A 20058-nucleotide genomic window follows, 5' to 3' on the forward strand; every position below is an offset into this window, starting at 1 on the left:
CCAGTGTGATCTTAATGACTCCTTTCAGAGAATGATGTTCATTTTCACAGATGATGAAGGGGCAACTCCTGTTAAAAGAAGGCGTGTTAGCAGTGATGAGGAGCACGCTGTAGACAGCTGTATCAGCGACTTGAAAACGGAAACCAGGGAGGTCCTAACCCCAACTAGCACTTCAGACAATGAGACAAGAGACTCCTCAATCATTGATCCAGGAACTGAACAAGATCTTCCTTCCCCTGAAAATAGTTCTGTTAAAGAATATCGAATGGAAGTTCCATCTTCGTTTTCAGAAGACATGTCAAATATCAGGTCACAGCATGCAGAAGAACAGGCCAGTGATGGTAGATTTGAAGACTGTAAAGAATTTAAGGACCTCCACTGTTCCAAGGATTCTAACCTAGCTGAGGAAGAATCCGAGTTCCCTTCTACTTCTATCTCTGCAGTTCTCTCTGACTTAGCTGACTTGAGAAGCTGTGATGGCCAAGCTTTGCCCTCCCAGGACCCTGAGGCTGCTTTATCACTCAGTTGTGGCCATTCCAGAGGACTCTTTAGTCACATGCAGCAACACGACATTTTAGATACTCTGTGTAGGACCATTGAATCTACGATCCATGTGGTCACAAGGATATCTGGCAAAGGAAACCAAGCTGCTTCTTGACATTAGATGTAGCATGTCTACTTTTAAGGTCCCCTCTCCCCCCAATGCTGTTTGTATAAGTTTTGCTTATTTCTGTTTTTGTGCTTCAGTTTGTCCAGTGCTCTCTGCTTGAATGGCAAGATAGATTTATAGGCTTAATTCTTGGTCAGGCAGAACGCCAGATGAAAAAATTTGCATCTTCAGTATACTTTCTAAAGGGCAATCAGATAATGGATATGTTTTATGTAATTAATTAAGAGTTCACTGTAGTGGCTTTCATTTCATATGGCTGTCTGGGAGGAACAGGGTTCCCTGGCCCTGTACAATGTAATTTAAACTTACAGCATTTTTACTGTGTATAATATGGTGTCCTCTGTGCCAGTTTTGTACCTTATAATAGAGGCAGATCGCCTCCGATCGCTGTGGTTCTTATTATCAAAATTAAGTTTACTTGTATACGGAACAACCACAAGAAATTTGATTCTGTAAAGAATCCTCTTTAGCTGTGGCCTGGCAGTATATAAATGGTGCTTTATTTAACAGAATACCTGTGGAGGAAATAAAGCACACTTGATGTAAAAATAATTGTTTTATTTTTATTGACATGACTGACTGATTGATTGCTATTCTGTGCACTTAATTAAACGGATTGTGATGACTTTTCATTTGTTTACATTTAACATTGCTTTAGTCTTCTCAGATGAAAGTAATGAGAAAACTGTGAATGGGAGGGAAGCACTTCTCCATTATATTCTCTTCCATCATGGTAGTGGCGGCCCGAAAAGTCACTTACCCCAGAGCCTTTCAGGCCTCCGCCCGGAGAGCACATCTGCTGCGGGGAGCAGCCGCGTGACGTGGCCCAACGCACCTCACATCAACATGCTTCTGAACGCGACATGCTGCTGCTTTGCTACCTAAGAGCTACAGACCTTAGAAACCCTGAAGTAAGACAAAGGAATAGTATCAATGTGCCATTTATTTTTTTGTCTGCCTGAACTAAAAATACAGCTAAAGTAGCTTGCTAGGACAAGCGTTAGTGGGAAACAGCAACCATCTGTCCTCCGAGGCTCAGTCTCTTCCCAGAGGAGCAGCTATGGGAGGTAAGGTTAATCCTGACTTTTCAGGTTGCTTGCTACTTTTAACCCAATGAGAGTCTAGTAGTAAAGATTCAAACAGTGCTTTGAATTCTGTATAAGCTCATGGATTTCACCCAGTATAAAGTAAGAGTGTTTTCTTTTTTAAAAGGAGTAATGGGGAAGAGGTAAACTTGACACTCTTCCTGCTTACAAAAAGTAATACCCCATAAAAATCTTCTAATTCAACCATTTAGGGTTGGGTCAGCTATAGTAAACCTTTTATTTCTTCAAAATGCTGCTTCTGCCAACAGAATTTCATGCTCTCTTCTTTACAGACAGGAACTCCTGTATAGTCTAACTGCAATTCAGTTTGCCCTGGAGTAGGCACAAAACTCAGTGCAACTGTCGCATAGTGTTCTGGAAAGAAAAGAAGAAGCTTATTACTGCATTACAAAAAGGAAAACTGTCCATACAGTACTACTTTTTTTTTTTTTTTTACAGCGTGTCGGGGGCTGGAGCATGGGGGCAAGCCTGAGTGTTTCTAGACTCTTATAACAAAGAATACTAGTAACATACCTTCTGGCCAGTTCCTGTATCTCCATTTCATGATCTTTTTGTCAACTAAAAACAAAGGGGAAATTCCCTTAAGACAGCTTTTACAACTTCCAGCAATACAGGAAATCCCTGAGCACTAAAAGTACTGAACAATGGTACAGTCCCATCTTCAAGGTCATACAGCGGCGCCACTGAAAATCCACTGTTCCTGCGTGCCAAAACGTCCTTAACAGCACCAGCCTCGAGGACAGAAGTGCAGTGACATTGGTAACCCCTACAGAACTGATGTCGGGGCTGAGGCAATGCAGAGACCCTAATGATTTATGCTTTAGGTGGCCAAAATGTGAAACTTGTACAGCAGGAGTTAAGAATTCTACTTCCTTCTTCTAAAACCATAAGCATTAGCACAATTACTGTGCAAACTCAGTCTTCATCTTTATCATTACTTAGTATGTGTAACATTTATTTGTTCTACAACCAAGTATACTTAATAATGTTCTCAAAACCAACTTTATAATGTTCTCCAGTTTCTGTGAGCCCAGATAAAAAACCAAAGCAAATTTTTTTTAAAAAGCATGGATTTTAAAAAGCAATACTGGGGCGCCTGGCTGGCTCAGTGGGACGAGCATGCGACTCCTGATCTTGAGGTCATGAGTTCAAGCCCTATGCTGGCTGTAGAAATTACTAAAATTAAAAAAAAACAAAAGCAGTATTAACAGAAGAGTCAGTCCCAGCTTACTTTTTAACCCTAAAGATCACTTACCAATTCTGTATATTCACCGGTGATGTTCCCATCAAACATTAGGAATTTCCCTCCCTTTTCAGCTTCTAATACAGCAGGAGATTTAGAAAATTTTTGCACCAACTAACCAAGCAAAACACAGAGCAGACATGTTAGTCCAGTGTGCCCTATCACCTTTTTAACCTAAATGCAAAGTATTAACAATTAAGGTAGTTGGGTTTTTTTTTCCCCTTTCCTAATTCTGAATCTGTAGCTTTTACGTAGAGCTTTCTCTCCCTCTCCCTCAGAGGGAGAAAACTCAGTAATGTATCTCCTAAACGTGGATCTGTTTCCCCAAACTGCCCATCTTCTACCCCCTTGAATTTTTTAGAAGTTATCCTAAAGATTTCTATCACCACCATTCTAGATCGCTTCAGTTGTAAGAACATGGCCATATGGGAAATGAAAAACCAGCTTCCGTTCTTAGTGGCACACTGTCTCCCAGTGTCAGCACTGAAGATCCTAGCTTGGGAAGTTACTTACATCTTTCACAGTGAAGATGCTGTACAGTTGCTCTGTAGTGGCGTCGAAGAGTTCCGTCACGTGCAGTGCCATGGTGGGGATCCTTACCCACAACCCCATTGGAGATGCAGCCTGGATCTCAAGAAGAGAAGAGGTTCCAAAGGCTAACTAGCAAGCCAGGGATCAAGCTACTTAGATTTTAAAATTCAGTCTTCCCCTCTTAATAAAATACCAAAATGTCCCCAAATTTCACACTACCCTTTTCCAGACACATGGAAATAGCATGAAAAGCCTTTTAACACCACCAACCCTGGTTACTGTGAAACAGAGCTCATTGTTCCTATGAGCTCTTCGACTTTGTTCCACTCCCAGGTCATCGCTTAACGCCCCAAATCCTTCTTGGACGTGTACATAATGGCCCAGAGCGCATAAAGATGAAGGACAATAGCACTTAAGGCCAAAGGGTGTCAATTCCCCAACACCAGATGCCAAGGATGGGACCTAAAACCACCCAATCTGAAAGTCTGGAGAGGTTTTTCCATTGTTGTAGGTGAACCTCAAAGTTGCCTGGTTTTATAATCTGTTTCCTACCAAAGAACCCGCCTTTGGAACATGGTCTTGAACTAAATTCAATATTTATCCCACAAGAAGCCCTGTTTATATATTCCCTTCCATCAAGGATAGAAGTCTTATTTCATCATTTCCCCTCAAAATGGCAAGGGATGCAAAGATGGATGAACCGGCTGGCCTCACTAACCTTTACAGTTCATCATTTAGGGCTTTGAAGCATCCTCATTAAGCACTTCCTTTTCCCTCCCTACATACTGGCCCCAGAGGACAACCTGCAAGGTGTTCTCACTCAGTTTCCTTTCAACTGTCGGTTCCTGGGTTGCCATGGCTTTTGTTGGTAAAATCATTCCCACTGTAAATTCTAAAAAGAAACATACAGGAAGTGATTTAAAAAAAAAAATTCTTTGAGCACCACCAGTAAGGCAGAAAATCCAAACAGCTTATAAGAAAATAAGAGAATGGATATTTATAAAGAATTCCTTTATCATTGAGAATTTCAAGGCCATAGCATGTTTTTACATACAAAATTAATTCATGAACATGAGTTCTATAGCAACAAATGCCTTTTCTTTTTTCAAATGCTTCACTTTTATTTAGTTCTTGATAAAAGAGTGGTATTTTCAAATTGTTTTCCAAAAAGCTCAATTTTATAAAACAACTACTAGCTTTATGACCTTCACCTGTCAAATCCAGACACTTAATTGCTTCACCACCACCTCACAAAGCTTGGCCTTCCAGTATTCAAGCCTGTAACACCTAGATACTCCAGTAACAGAGTCCAAGGATGAGGTGCAGACATTCAGGCCCCACTGGTCATTTTGCCTGGCAGGTGACTAATTTAGGGAAGAAGACAATAACCTCACTTCTACGCAGGGTAGATACGATCTAGGTAAATCTCAACTCTATCTGCAATATCTTTCATTCCTTCATTCATTCATTCAACAAAGATTTATTCATAAGCACCTACTATGTGCCAGGCATTGTGCCAGAAGCTGGAGCTACAGCAGTGAACAAGACACACACCTTCCATGCCCCCTTAGAGCTTACACCGAGGAGCGAAGATAAACCTTGAACAAGTAAATTACACAAACAACTGAATAAATTATCGTTCCAGAAAACTCTTAGTAATTCCATAGGCAAAATAGTTTGCGATGTGTACGATACCAATAGTCACTAATTGTGATCTTACTCATGACTAGCTCTCAACCTTCAGATTACAATTTATCCTGCAGCATAAAAAGCTGTTTCTGAAGCCTTAACAGACATCACCCTAACCTGGGAATCCAGACCATAGTACAGAGCATAACTTGCGTAAATAGAAAAGGGACCCTCTGGTTCACAAGGGTTGCCTTCTTTACCCGTCTTAAGTGCCTTCAGGTAATCTCCAAGGGCCTCCCTGACCTTGGCAGTGCCTGCAGTTTTCGTAAGATCCTTCAGTATATCCACACCTTTTTACTCACATTCACCTACAAATCAGGAAAATACAAACCCTAAGAAAATCTGGTTTGATGTACTCTCACAACATCAGAACAAATGGCTGGGAGAAGCGCTATGATGCTGGGGGAGGGGGAAGAAGTGGATATAAGAGAGATGCACCAGGTTTCTTCACAGACTTTGAGAAGCTGTAAGGGTTTTTTAATCAAAGGTCCATTGACTGGGTTGGTGGCCAAATCTGGAGTGGACTTCTTAGAAATGTGAACCCCTTAATTTGCCTATAAAATGTTATGTGTATATGTGTATGTATTATATTGATGATATAGTCACCCCATGGCTTTTATCAGGGTCTAGAAATGCGCTGTCCAGTACGGTAGCCACTAGCCACATTTGGCTACTGAGCACTTGAAATGTGGCTGGTCTGATCTGAGATGTGCTAGAAGTGTAAAATAATACACAACAGACTCTGAAGAATTAATACAAAGAGAGAATGTAAAATAATCTCTAATTTTGATACTAATTACATGTTAAAATGGTATTTTTATATATTTGGTTAAATAAAAGTATTAAAATTAATTTCACCTGTTTCTTTAACTTTTTTAATACGGCTACTAGAAAAATTTAAATTCCATATGTGGCTTGTATTGTATTTCTATTGAACAGCGCTGGTCTAGAACCCCAAAGCCAGTGTAATTAGGAAAATCAAGTTCCATAATAACGTGGCCTTGGGCTACACTTTGTTGATGCGGAGGAAAATTGGGAAAGGAAGAAAGAAAGAGGGAGGGGGGAAAGGGACAAGAAGAGAGTGGGGAGAAGGGGGCAGACAGGAAGAGGGAAGCATCCGAATGCCGCTCTGGCTCTTGAGAATGTGTCTGTGGTAGTCTCAGAATGAAAAGAGGTGTTGGTTTGAAATATTTAGTGTTCCTGTGATTCACTTGAGCTGGGCCTGGTCCCAGGTCATGGGTCCCAGTATGTCCTGTAATGCCACCAAGGGTTGAATCTAAAAGGCCAGTTTAATATGCTGATGAAAAACTTTTCAGCTGGATCTGAATATAGTGAAGTGAAATCACAGCCCTTAAATAACGGCAACCACACGTCTAAAGATGGGTCTGACACAGCCCCACTTTTATGGCATTTGATAACCTTTACTAAAGGCCAGTCATAGGCAAGTAGCTCAGTATGGTTTAGTTTTTCTCTCTTTGTTAAGAATTCACATTTAAGTAGGTTCACAAATCAAAAAGACCCTCTATCATACTATCTTAGTTTGGAAAATCGACAAATGGTACAAATGGCCCCCACCCCACCCCCTACCCCCAACCAAGTTTTTCAGCTTCAAGAGGGCAATCCCTGAAAACAAAGTCTGGGAGCTCCACAAAGCTCCACCTCTCAGGAGAGCTAGGAGAGCCAGTCAAACCAAGGGGCAACTAACTAGTTTACCCAAAACCATGCAATATAACTGAAAGAGAGGACAGCTAAAAGCGGAGAATTTTCACCACTAAAGGGAAACAGCAAAGATGCAGCAACAGGACGCCTGGGTGGCTCAGTGGTTAAGTGTCTGCCTTCAGCTCAGGTCATGATCTCAGGGTCCTGCTCAGCGGGAAGCCTGCTTCTCCGTCTCCCACTCCCCCTGCTTGTGTTCCCTCTCTCACGGTCTCTGTCAAATAAATAAAATCTTTAAAAAAAAAAAAAAAAGGCAGAAACAAAACCCCATTCACCCACCTGGGCATCTGCCTGAGCACGCTCCAGTCTGTACACGGTCACATCTACCTGCCACCAGCCCAGAGTCATAGATGAACCTGCGCAGGCGCCACACCTGGGATGAGGGGCAGCCTAGGGCTCCTGGGCCTTGCTCTTCTTCCTCCACCGCTCCGTTCCACACCCCACACTGCCTCCCACAGTACAGCACACCTTCTTGGCAAACAAACCCTACACAATTCACCAAAACCACCACAAAGGAATCATAGAGTCTATTAACGGTTTTTCAAATGCCCAATATTATACAGCATAAGCTTGGGAGGATACAAAAGAAACTAGCAGATACCTCACCTCAGTGTCATCTACTTCATTTTCTTCAGAAAGGTTGAGTATTTCAATCAATCCCTTGTGCTTTTCGCCAGATTCTTTAATTACAACTAAAATGAACAAAATACGTTCTTCAATCACAAAGTAACAACTGGTTTATGCAAAACTGCCCACCCCTCTCACAGGGTGCCACCACAGAGGATGACAAGGCAGGTTCAAGGCTTTGCCACCACACAGGTAGTTCTCCTAGCCCCCAACAGAGGTAAGCGAATAAAGAAGGTGGAGGTAAAACCTGGCCAATGAGAGTGCACACAAAACTAGGGGCCGGGTGGAAGGATGAGGTCGGAGGAAGTGGGCCTTTAACCAATGCTTTTGTTTTCCTCCCCCAATATTCTTTACCAGGTCAAATCAGGATAAAGGGCCGTCTTGACGAGGAGTCACATAAAGGATGGAGGCCAGAAAGGGGCAGTGAGGTCTAATCAAGGAAAGCATGAGGGGAGACAGGTGATGGCTTGGGGAAGTTGTGCATGGACTCCACGTAGCTGGATTTCTTTCAATACCAAAGTGCTGATTTCAGGGACATCAAGATGGCAACATAGGTTATTCCTGACTTCAGGTTCCCTCACAAGACCAACTAGCAGGTATCCATAGAGGAGACACCACTGTGAAAATACCAGAGTGCACCCTTATGGACCAGAGACAAAGGGCCAAATGAGAAGCGTAGGAGAAGTGATAAAACTGACCAAATCACCCCTCCCTCTTGCCAGCACAGAGCTGTGGTTTCTTCAGGTGGAAAAACATCCAGGTCCCCTAGCATTGGGGGATGCTTCCTAGAAGGCCCATCTGGGTCTCAGCTCCCAGGAACCACTGGGAATCAGACAGAAGCAGGGCAGGACTTGAAATAACCAACACTCAAATCTTGTTGGAACGTGTTCCTACTACAGCAGAGCATGAGCAAAGATCCTGGCCAGTGACTCCGCCCTTCTGCAGAGCTGAGCTGGCAGCCCTATGTGGCTAGGGAGCTCAGCTGGTGATTATGCCTGATTAGGGTCCCTGGTCAATGGACTGAAACCAGCTGTGGAGCCCATTCTACTGCCCCCACCCAGGCAAGGAAGCAAATCTGCAGCCCCACTCAACTGCTGGTGGAGCCTCCCATCATCCGGACCATACAGGAAGCCTGACCAGAGAATCTGGGCAGCCACTGAGCCCATCCTCCAGCCCTACTTGGGCAGGAAGCCAAACAGCCCTGCCCAATTGTTGAGCACAGTCTCTGGTCCCACAGAACGAGGGAGCCCAAACAGTAACCCTAAGCAGCCTTGAAGCCCAGCCTACAGACCTGCCCAAATGCTAGACACAGCTTCTGGCTTTGTCCAGACAGTGACCCCACCCAAATACAGAGCGTAGTCCCTAGCCCCAACAAACTGTGGGATACAGCTGGAGGCCCATCCCACCAGAGAGCCTGGCCAGCAATGTTGCTCAACAGCAGAGCATAGCCAGTGGCTCCTTGATCTCGAAGTGAAGCCTGCAGACCTATCCAACTTCAAGGCACAGTCTGATCACAGAGCACAGCCTGAGGCCAGGTCCAATCATGAAGCCCTGCCTGTGGCCCCACCCGAACAGAGTCTAGCCAGCAGAACCATCTGGTCCGGGAGCACAGCCTGAGACCGCATCCAACCAGGAGCAATGGTGGAGACCCACCCATTGCCTTGCCCAATCATAGAGTCCAAACAGTAGCACTGCCCTTCCAGGGAACACATCCAGGGACTGCCCCCTGACCAGAGGTAACTGCAAGGCCCATATAGAGGACCCATGTGACCATGGAGCACAGCGAGCAGCTACACCCCATCAGGGAGTATGCCCAGCAACCCTGCTTGAACAGGAGCAGACTCCGCTTGAACACAGGAGCCCAGCCAGGAGAGCCCCGACCTCCAACCCTGATCACAGTATGAGCAGTGGCCCCACTCAACTAGAGATCCCAACAGCATGCCCTGCCCACCACAAATGCTACTAGATGACCCACCAAGTGACCCAAATTAAGCTGAATGGTGAAGGTCTTTTCCTACTGAAGCAAACCTATAAATTCTGGAAAAGGAAATCACTTACATATGCAGATACCAAAACAAGGAATTAAGGCTCATGAAGAATCAGGTAAACATGACACCACCAAAGGAAACTAATAAAGCTCCAATAACAGATCCTAAAGAAATAGAGATCCACGAACTATGTGACCAGTAATTAAGAATAAATCTCTTAAAGAAGTTTAGTGAATTATAAGAACACATAGACAAACAAAATTAGGAGAAACTGCACGAACAAAATGAGAAATTCAACAAAGAAACAGAAACCACAAAGAAACACAACAGAAAACCTGGAGCTGAATACAATGACTGAACTGAAGAATTACACAGAAAGCTTCAACAGCTAAACTGACCAAGCAGAAGAAAGAATTACTGAACTAGATGTTATTTGAAGTTAGCATCATAAAAATATATGAATGTGTAAAACCCACTGGTAATGGTAAATACACAAAGTCAGATCATCTAATATTGCAATGGTGTTGCATAATTCACTTACAACTCTATTTAAAAATTAAAACATACTAAAAATAACCATAAATACAATAATTTGTTACTAGATACACAATATGAAAATATGCAAATTGTAATATCAATAACCTAAAATCTGAGGAGGGAAGAAGTATAAATTTCTGTATGCTACCAAAGTTGTTAATAGTTTAAATAGCATGTTATAAATATATTCCATGTAAGTCTCAGGGTAACCACCTGAGGAAAACTGTAGTAGGTACGCAAAAGATTATGATAAAGGAGTCAAAGCATACCACCACGAAAAGGCATCAGACCATCAAGGAAGATAAGAGAGGAAGCAAGGAACGCAGGATCTACAAAACAGTGAGAAAACAATTAACAAAATGGCAAATGTAAGTTCTTACCCATCAATAATTACTTTAAACATAAATGGATTACATTCTCCAAAAGACACAGAATGGCTGAATGGATTAAAACAGGAAAAAAACAAAAAACAAGATCCAACAATATGCTGCCTATAATACAGAGACTCACTTTAGCTTTAAAGGATACACATAAACTGAGAGTGAAGGGATGAAAAAGATATTTCAAGCAAATGGTAACCAAAAAAAAAAAGCAGGAGTAGCTACACTTGTATTAGACAAAATACTAAGAAAAAATGGTCAAAAAAAAAAAAAACTAAAGAAGGTTATTATGGGCGCCTGGGTGGCTCAGTTGGTTAAGCGACTGCCTTCGGCTCAGGTCATGATCCTGGAGTCCCGGGATCGAGTCCCGCATCGGGCTCCCTGCTCAGCAGGGAGTCTGCTTCTCCCTCTGACCCTCCCCCCTCTCATGCTCTATCTCATTCTCTCTCTCAAATAAATAAAATCTTTAAAAAAAAAAAAAAGGTTATTATATAATGCTGAAGGGACTGACTCATCAGGAAGATATAGCAATTGTAAATATTTATGTACCCAACATTGAAGCACCTAAATATGTAAAGGAAATACTAACAGAACAAAAAGGAGAAATAAGCAGCAATACAATAGTTGGGAACTCTAATACCCCCGATCAACAATGGATTATCCAGACAAAAAAATCAGTAAGGAACAGCAGATTTAAACATTATAGAGCAAATGGACTTCACAGGCATATATAAAATAGTCCATTAAACAGCAACAGAATACACATTCTTCTCAAGGATCCATGGAATATCTTCTAAGATAAATCATGTTAGGACACAAAACATGTCTCAACAAATTCAAAAATACAGAAATTATAATATCTTTTCAAATCATAATGGTATGAAACTGGAAATCAGTAACAGGAGGAAAGCTGGAAAACTCACAAATACATGGAAATAAACAAATATTCCTGAACAACAAATAGCTCAGAGAAATCAAAAGGGGAATTTTAAAAATACCTTGAGACAAATGAAAATAGAAACACAACACACCAAAACCTACAGGATGCAGCAAAAGCAGTTCTAAGCAGGAAGTTTGTAGTAATGAGCACATACATCGAGGAAAAAAAAAAGGATTTCAAATAAAGAACCTAACTTTATGTCTCAAAGAGTTAGAAAAAAAAAAAACTAAGCCCAAAGTTAGCATCTATAGATTCAATACAGTCCTTCTCAAAATGCCAATAGAATTTTTCACAGAAACAGAACAATCTAAAATTTGCATGAAACCACAAAACACCCCCAACAGCCAAAGCAATCCCGAGAAAGAACAACAAAGCTGGAGGCATCACAATTCCTGATCTCAAACTTTACTACAAAGTTACAGTGATCAAAACAGTATGGTATGGACATAAAAACAGACACAGAGACCAATGGAATGGAATCAAGAGCCCAGAAATAAACCCACATATATATGATCAACTAATATTTGACAAGGGAGGCAAAAATACTCAGTGGGTAAAAGGTAGTCTCTTCATTAAATGGTACTGGGAAAACTTAATATTCACGTGCAAAACAATGAAACTGGACCCCTATCTTCTATCACTTATAAAAATTAACTTAATGTGGATTAAAGATCTGAAACCATAAAACTAGGAGGAGGAGAAAAGCTCCCTGACACTGGTCTTGGCAATAATTTTTGGATGGGACACCAAAAGCACAAGCAACAAGAGCAAAACATCAAACTAAAAAGCTCCTGCAGGCAAAACAATCACTCAACAAAAGGAAAGGGCGACCTACAGAATGGGAGAAAATATTTGCAAACCTTATCTGCTAAGAAGTTAATATCCAAAATATATAAGGAACTCATAAAACTTGACAGCAAAAAAACCCCAAATAATCCCATTAAAAATGGGCAAAGGACCTAAATAGACATTGATGCAAAGGAGATATTCAGATGGATGACAGGTACATGAAAAGATGCTCAACATCACTAAGTGTCAGGGAAATCAAAGTCACAGTGACGTATCACCCCACACCTGCTGGAATGGCTAGATCAAAAAGAGACAACAGGTGTTGGCGAGGATGTGGAGAACAGGGAACCCTCATGCACTGTTTGGCAGGAATGCGAACCGGTGCGGCCACTGTGGAAAACTTTGTGGAGTTCCTCAAAAATTAAAAGAAAAACTACCATATGATTCAGCAATCCCACTTCTGGGTATTTATCCAAAGTTAATAAAATCACCATCTCAAAGAGACATCTGCACCCTCATGTTCACTGCAGCATTGTTTACAGTTGTCAAGACATGGAAACAACCTACGTGTCCACTGATGGATAAACAATGTAGTAGATACACACACACACACACACACACAAGTATAGTATTCGGCCATACAAAAGAAGGAAATCCCACCATTTGGGACAAGATGGATGGACCCTTGAGGGCATTATGCTAAGTGAAATAAGTCAGACAAAGCCAAAAATTATATGATCTCATTTGTATGTGGAATCTAGAAAAACCAAACTCCTAGAGACAGAGAGCAGATTGGTGGTTGCAGGGAGCCAGTGATGTGGAAGGTGGTCAGAGGACACAAAGGTACAAACTTCCAGTTACAAGAGTAAGTTCGGAGGATGTCATGTACGGCCTGATGACTACAGTTAACAACACTGTCCTGTATATTTGAAAGTTGCTAAGAAAGTAAATCTGAAAAGTTCTCCACATACACAGAAAACTGTACTATATGAAGTGAGGGATGTGTTAAATAACCTTACTGTGGTAATCATTTCCATTTTATATATATACATATATATATAAAATCATCCTTAACCTTATACAATGTTCTAAGTCAATTGTGTCTCAATAAAGGTGGGGGAAAATTAAAATAAAATTTAATTAAAAAAAGAAGGAAAAAAACAAAACCAGAATGTTGACTCTTCTCCAGAGGGCCCACTTGCCTCTTCTGGGACTCACTGCCAGAGGAGAAAGCCCAAGTGGTCAGGGCAGGCCCCATTCAGCCTGCCCTCTAGCTGCTGTCTTGGATAGCTCGGTCTTACCTTCCAAAGGAGGTTGCAGCTGCTTTGAGGTGAGGGAGACCATGAACTTCCCTGGGACCCTCAGAGCCCAGTCCTGGGGGTGGCGTGGGGTAGAAGGTTCCAGACCCTGCTATGATCCAGCCAGCTGCAGACAATGAGGGAGCAAATGAGAGCAAACCCCTAGCCAGAAGTTTCCAAGGCAGAAGTGGACTTTTTTGATGCTTCCTGAGCACCTCCCTGAGCCCAAGCCTGGCTCGAGCAAAGCGGCCAACAGGGTGGAGGCCCACAGCCAGCTTACTGTGGGACTCTCTGACCCAACTCTTAAGAAAGGAGTAGACTCCTGAGCAGAGGCCCAAACTTTAACTCAGTACAATCTTCTAGAATTAGCTCTCTCCCTCTCTCCTCTTCTTCCTTTTCACCTCTTCACATCCATGATTATTTCAACAAGTATTCACTGAGCACAGAATGTTGACCACCCGGTAACTAGGCATCACAGGAGAAACTTACTCTTTCAACAAGCACACAACATTCCAGACACTAATCTGGACCTGACCAAATGACCTACAGAATGAAAACAACACAAATGTCCATCAACTGATGAACAGATAAACAAAACGTGCTCTATCTGTACAACAGAATATCATTCAACCATAAAAGGATAGGAATATGCTACCACATGGATGAACCTTGAAAACATTACGCTAAGTGAGAGGAGCCAGTCCTCTAAATGTGCGACCTCAAACATAAAAATCCTAGAAGAGCATAGGCAGTAATTTCTGACATCAGCCACACATCGTAGTAACATTTTTCTAGATCTGTCTCTTGAGGCAAGGGAAATAAAAGCAAAAATAAACTATTAGAACTACATCAAAATAGGGGTAACTGGGTGGCTCAGTCAGTTAAGGGTCTGACTCTTGATTTCGGCTCAGGTCATGATCTCAGGTCACGGGATCCAGCCCGGCCTCGGGCTCTGCGCTGGGTGTGGAGCCCACTCAGGAATGTCTCTCTTGGATTCCTTCTGCCCCTCCCCAACTCCATGTGCTCAAAAAAAAAAAAGGACTACATCAAAATAAAAAGCCTCCAGGGCGCCTGGGTGGCTCAGTTGGTTAAGCGACTGCCTTCGGCTCAGGTCATGATCCCGGGGTCCTGGAATCAAGTCCACATCGGGCTCCTCCTGCTCTGTGGGAAGCCTGCTTCTCCCTCTGCCTGCCACTCCCCCTGCTTATGCTCTATCAAATAAATAAATAAAATCTTAAAAAAAAAAAAAAAGCTTCTGCACAGAAAAGGAAATAATCAACAAAACTAAAAGGCAACCTACTAACTGGGAGAAGATATTTGCAAATGCCATCTCTGATAAAGGGTTAGTATACAAAATATATAAAGAGGGCGCCTGGGTGGCTCAGTTGGTTAAGCGACTGCCTTCGGCTCAGGTCATGATCCTGGAGTCCCGGGATCGAGTCCCACATCGGGCTCCCTGCTCGGCAGGGAGTCTGCTTCTCCCTCTCCCACTCCCCGTTTGTGTTCCCTCTCTCGCTGTGTCTTTCTCTATCAAATAAATAAATAAAATCTTAAAAAAAAAATATATATATATATATATATAAAGAACTTATACTGGGGCGCCTGGCTGGCTCAGTCGGTAGAGCCTGTGACTTCTGATCTTGGGATTGTGAGTTTGAGTCCCATGTTGGGTTTACAGCTTACTTAAAAAAGTAAGTAAAAAAAAAAAAAAAAAGAACTGATACAACTCAACACCAAAAAAATAAATAATCCAATTAAAAATGGGTAGAAAGGGCGCCTGGGTGGCTCAGTTGGTTGAGCGACTGCCTTCGGCTCAGGTCATGATCCTGGAGTCCCGGGATCGAGTCCCGCATCGGGCTCCCTGCTCAGCGGGGAGTCTGCTTCTCCCTCTGACCCTCCTCCCTCTCATGCTCTCTGTCTCTCATTCTGTCTCAAATAAATAAATAAATAATAAAATCTTTAAAAAAAAAAAAAAGGGTAGAAGACAGGGGTGCCTGGGTGGCTCAATTGGTTAAGCATCTGACTTCAGCTCAGGTCCTGATCTCAGGGTCCTGGGATTGAACCCCATGTCGGGCTCTGCTCAGTGGGGAGTCTGCTTGTCCCTCTCCCTCGGCCCCTCCCCCTGCTTGTGCGTGCTCTCTAATAAATAAATAAAATCTTTTTAAAAATTTAATTATTTTAAAAAATGGGCAGAAGACATGGACAGACATTTCTCCAAAGACGACACAGAGATGGCCAACACAAATGAAAAGATGCTCAACATCACTTACCATCAGGGAAACAAATCAAAACTACAATGAGATATCACCTCACACCTATCAAAATGGCTAAAATAAAAAACACAAGAAACAACAGCTGTTGGTGAGGATGTGGAGAAATGGGAACCCTCTTGCACTGTTGGTGGGAATGCAAGCTGGTGCAGCTACTGTGGAAGACAGTACGGAGGTTCCTCAACAAATTAAAAATAGAACCACCTTAGGATCCAGTAATCACACTACTGGCTATTTACCCCCCCCAAAAAGAAAACGCTAATTCAGAAGGATATATGCACCCCTATGGTTATTGCAACATTATTTACAATAGCCAAACTACGGAAGCAGCCCAAGTGCCCACTGACAGATGAATGGATAAAAAAGATGTTGCACATATAGAATGGAGTATTACTCAGCCATAAAAAAAGAATGAAATTTTGCCATTTTCACTGACACGGACAAAGCTAGAGAATATAATGCTAAGCTAAATGAATCAGAGAAAGACAACTACCATATGATCTCACTTATATGTGGAATTTAAGAAACAAAACAAATGAACAAAGGGGAAAAAAGGAGACAAGCCAAAAAAAAAAAGGCAGCTCTTGGGGCACCTGGGTGGCTCAGTCGTTAAGCGTCTGCCTTCAGCTCAGGTCATGATCCCAGGGCCCTTCCTGCTCCGCGGGAAGCCTGCTTCTCCCTCTCCCACTCCCCCTGCTGTGTTCCCGCTCTCACTGTCTCTCACTGTCTCTCTCTCTCTGTAAAATACATAAATAAAATCTTAAAAAAAAAAAATTCTTTTAACTCCAGAGAACTAATGGTTACCATAAGGGAGGTGGGTGGGAGGGATGGATGAAACAGGTGAAGGGGATTAAAGAGTACTCTTATCATGATGAGCACCGGGTGACGTATGGAATTGTTGAATCACGGTATTGTACACCTGAAACTAATTTAACACTTACGTTAACTAGACTGGAATTAAAATTTTTAAAAAAGGAGCCAGTCACAAAAGACCACATACTCTATGATTCCATTTATATGAAACGCCCAGAATAGGCAAATCCATCTATATAGATGATAGGAAATAGGCAAATGCATCCACAGAAACAGAAAACAGATTAGTGGTTGCCAAAGACTGTGGAGTGACTGCTACTGGGGACAGGGTTTTGTGAGTGGTGAAAATGTTCTGAAATGGACTGTAGTGGGAGCTGCACAACTCTGTGAGCGCACTGAAAACCACTGACCTGTATACTTCAAACGGGTGAGCTGTATGGTATGTGAATTAGATCTCAATAAAGCTGATATTTAAAAAAAAAAAAAATCATCCCTGCCCTGATTGGGAAGGGAACCAGAATAGTAATATATTTAAGTAACCATATAAAGATACCAAATATCAGTGCTTTGGGGGAAAATAAAGCAGGAAGAGAGAGTTCAAAGAAGGGACCTGCAATTTTTAGAGGATAGAGACGGGTGGCTTCACTCAGGACAAAGACCAAAAGGACCCAGAAGAGTCAGCAGGCAGCTGTCTAGGGAAAGAGTGCTCCGGCAGCTCCAGAAAACTCTAGGGCTCACAAGTGCCTGGCAGACACGAGTGCTGCTAAAATCGAAGGGCTCTAAGCAATGAGTGCTGGGAGAAAGGGAAGCCCCCCGGCTTGCTAGACAAGGCACTCTACATGACAGAAGGATGTCTGGAACTACACACACCAAATCCAGGGGCTAGTGAGTGCTAGGCCCCATCAGGAGCTCTAAAAATATCTACTGAAGGAATGAATACTACACCAGCTGACTCTGCCCCAAGGCTGCCTCCAGCTCCTAGCTGTGCCCTGAGCGCCCCGTTACCTTTCCAGCTCAGCCTGATGTTCCACTCATAGAAGAAAATCAGCTTTCCTTTGTGGCTGCTGCAAGAAGCCTCACCTTCCACCTGCTTCAGCTCACTGATCTCAACGCGGCCAGCCTCGTTCTCCACGACGATGCCCACCAGGAGGTCACGGAGCTTCCCCTTGGACCAGCGGGTGGCATCCCGCTCTGTCCTGCCAGGGACCAGAAGGGCAGAGCCGTGAGTGGAGGCCCCAGCTGGTAGCCGCATGCCAGTCTGGGGCGTGGGGGTAATGCCCGGACCAGCCCAGATCAGCCCACTGCCTCTCAGGCAGCCCTAAGAGCCCTGCCACCCTCAAAGTTCAACCAGATTTCTACCAGATATCTTTTAACATTCCTGCTCAGTTCCTTAAGATATTATTATCCACTATGTAGTGTTTTGTCTTAAAAACACTGGCTTATTCTGGGGGAAAGGGGGCCTAGCAATCCCACCCACTGGAAAATGGATGGGCAAAGCCTGGGCCGTACAAAAAGTTTTAATTTTAATCAAAACAAGACACATTATCAAGTGCATATATTATCTCATGCAATCTTCCCAAATAAATGTTCCCATTTTAGCGAGTGGAAATGAGGTGAGAGAAGCCCCTGATGTGTCCGCGGCGACAATGCCGGGGAAAGGAGAGGCCAGGGCTCCCTCAACAAGCCGCCCCCCGGCTGACGGCTTTACTCTGCCCCGGACCCGCCCCAACTTCGGCTTGACGGCCTTGAGGCACCACAGTGTACCCGCAGTGATGCTGCATCACTTCCTGAAACTGTGCGGGAGCGAGGGAGGCAGAAATCGCCCACGTTCCACATGCCATACAAAAACGATGTGCAACGGTTCAAACTCCTAGAAGGAAGGCAGGGCTCACCCGAGGCCCATCGTGTTGAGATCCAAATTCACTACATACAGACCGACACACACACACTACTAGCTCCTTTTAACTTCCAGAAACATCAAGGGGGGGAGGGGAGCTCTTAAGGTCACAGACTGTCGAAGTTGAAGAGGCCAGGCAGACACCATTCATGGCGCCCAGACCAACTTTCAATAGGAGGAAACTGAAGTCCCACAGCCAAAGCAGATAAGCCCCCCACCCCCACCCGCACCCCCACCCCGGTCTCCAGACTCCGCTGAGGCTAATCACAGCCGCTCTTTGAGCCGCTGGTGGAGGAGGGAATCCTCTGCACCTGTGCAGGCCCCGCCCCACAGAGGGAGCGCCGGAGAGGCCGGGCCACCGCACCCCGCAGCGCACGGGGAGCCGGCTGCTCGCAGAGGGGCCCCACCGTTCCGCCCAACGCTCGGGAGGGAGGGGGCCCGAAAGCCCCGGCCCCCGCCCGGCCGCACCCGTGCCAGTTGTTCACGTTGGTCCCGTCCTCCCGCTCTTCCACGATCCGGCGCGGGTCCCCCTGGCCCCACTTGGCCATGTCTGCGCTGGCGGCGCGGCCTCGGCTGACGGCAAGGAAGGGCCGCGACGCGGGCTGCCCTGCGGCTCCGTAGCGACGTTTCCGGCCTCCGAGCCTGGGATCGCAGGCGCCCAGAAAGTGCCAGAAAACCCCGCCCCCCGCGCCGCCCCGCCCCGCCCCGCTGCGGGGCGCGGAGGGAGCGGGAGCCGGGCCAGGGCTCCGAGAGGCAGGGGCGCGGGGGGAGGGGGCCGGAGAGGCCGGGAGGCCGCAAAGGTCGGCGCGGGGCTGCGGGATCCGGCAGGCGGGCCTGACGGGGGGAAAGGCGTCCGAGACGCGCGGCTGGGGAGGGGCGCAATCCGGGAGTCCGGGCCTGCGGCGGGACTCGCAACTGCAGGGGTCACGAAGGGGGAGCCTCGGCCGCCTGCGAAAGACGCGGATGCCGTTTAAGGATTCACTATTCTCACTGCAGTGGCCATTTTCAGTGCTGGCCAGCGGGACGGTGAATAAGCGACGCCTGAGGGCGGTATTGGGGATGCAGCTGGCGGGCTGTCGGCGGCCGCGCTAACTGTGCTCGGCGAACCTGGCGCTCGGCGAACCTGGCGCTGGAGCATGCGCCGCAAGCACTGGGTCGCGCGGTTTGCTGTGCGCCCGGCTCCGGGTCCGAGCGTGCCCATGGTGCGCTGCGGTCTGCGCTGTGCGCGCTCTCTTCACCCCGTACTCCTGTTCCGTTCCTGCAGAGCTGGTTCACGCTGGTTCCCACGCCTTTCCAGCACCTGTGCAAGTAGCACGAGCTACCAAGTTCTAAGTTACTTCAGGGAGGTTTCCGTTTTGTTCACGTAATAATCCTTCATGGATGACCAAAGAATGTGATCGCAAGTGCATATTATTGCAGCTTAACGCAATTTTTCAGTCATTCACGAATTTTCACCGTCCTGCAAAAACTGCACCAACTATAGGGGAAATGATGGAGGTGTCTATGAATATTTAGCAGGGAAAACGGATAATGACAATGAATTGTGGAAGTACCTGACTCTTCC

At 44.7% G+C, this 20058-nt stretch overlaps 2 protein-coding genes across 11 annotated transcripts in view; one reads left to right on the forward strand and one right to left on the reverse strand.

The window, feature by feature from the left end:
• The window catches only part of USP34 (ubiquitin specific peptidase 34), a 262229-nt gene extending 260315 nt beyond the window's left edge, over positions 1 to 1914 (forward strand). Inside the window, exon 79 of one of the 3 annotated variants that reach the window (XM_035001475.1) lies at positions 51 to 676. In XM_035001475.1, coding sequence (XP_034857366.1) covers positions 51 to 658 — 608 coding nt within the window. In that variant the 3' untranslated portion in view covers positions 659 to 676. Of the gene's footprint in view, positions 1 to 50 lie in introns of all 3 variants that reach the window. The other 2 variants (XM_035001473.1, XM_035001474.1) reach the window with 2 other exon arrangements.
• Positions 1 to 18704, reverse strand: part of LOC118008084 (activator of 90 kDa heat shock protein ATPase homolog 2-like) — a 30581-nt gene extending 11877 nt beyond the window's left edge. The window contains exons 1-8 of one of the 8 annotated variants that reach the window (XM_035001476.1): positions 17678 to 18704; positions 13518 to 13641; positions 7562 to 7647; positions 7235 to 7311; positions 4354 to 4442; positions 3533 to 3649; positions 3032 to 3133; positions 2013 to 2130 (exon numbers count right to left, since the gene is read on the reverse strand). In XM_035001476.1, the coding sequence (XP_034857367.1) occupies positions 2107 to 2130; positions 3032 to 3133; positions 3533 to 3649; positions 4354 to 4442; positions 7235 to 7311; positions 7562 to 7572 (420 nt within the window). In that variant the 5' untranslated portion in view covers positions 7573 to 7647; positions 13518 to 13641; positions 17678 to 18704 and the 3' untranslated portion in view covers positions 2013 to 2106. Of the gene's footprint in view, positions 1 to 1430; positions 3650 to 4353; positions 4443 to 5439; positions 6826 to 7234; positions 10723 to 13517; positions 13642 to 17602 lie in introns of those variants that run through there. The other 7 variants (XM_035001477.1, XM_035001478.1, XM_035001480.1 and 4 more) reach the window with 7 other exon arrangements.
• Positions 18705 to 20058: the final 1354 nt, after the last annotated feature.

Source organism: Mirounga leonina, unplaced genomic scaffold (assembly GCF_011800145.1).
Source record: "Mirounga leonina isolate KUSES-001 unplaced genomic scaffold, KU_Mleo_1.0 Mir_125, whole genome shotgun sequence".
NCBI classification, from domain to species: domain Eukaryota; kingdom Metazoa; phylum Chordata; class Mammalia; order Carnivora; family Phocidae; genus Mirounga; species Mirounga leonina.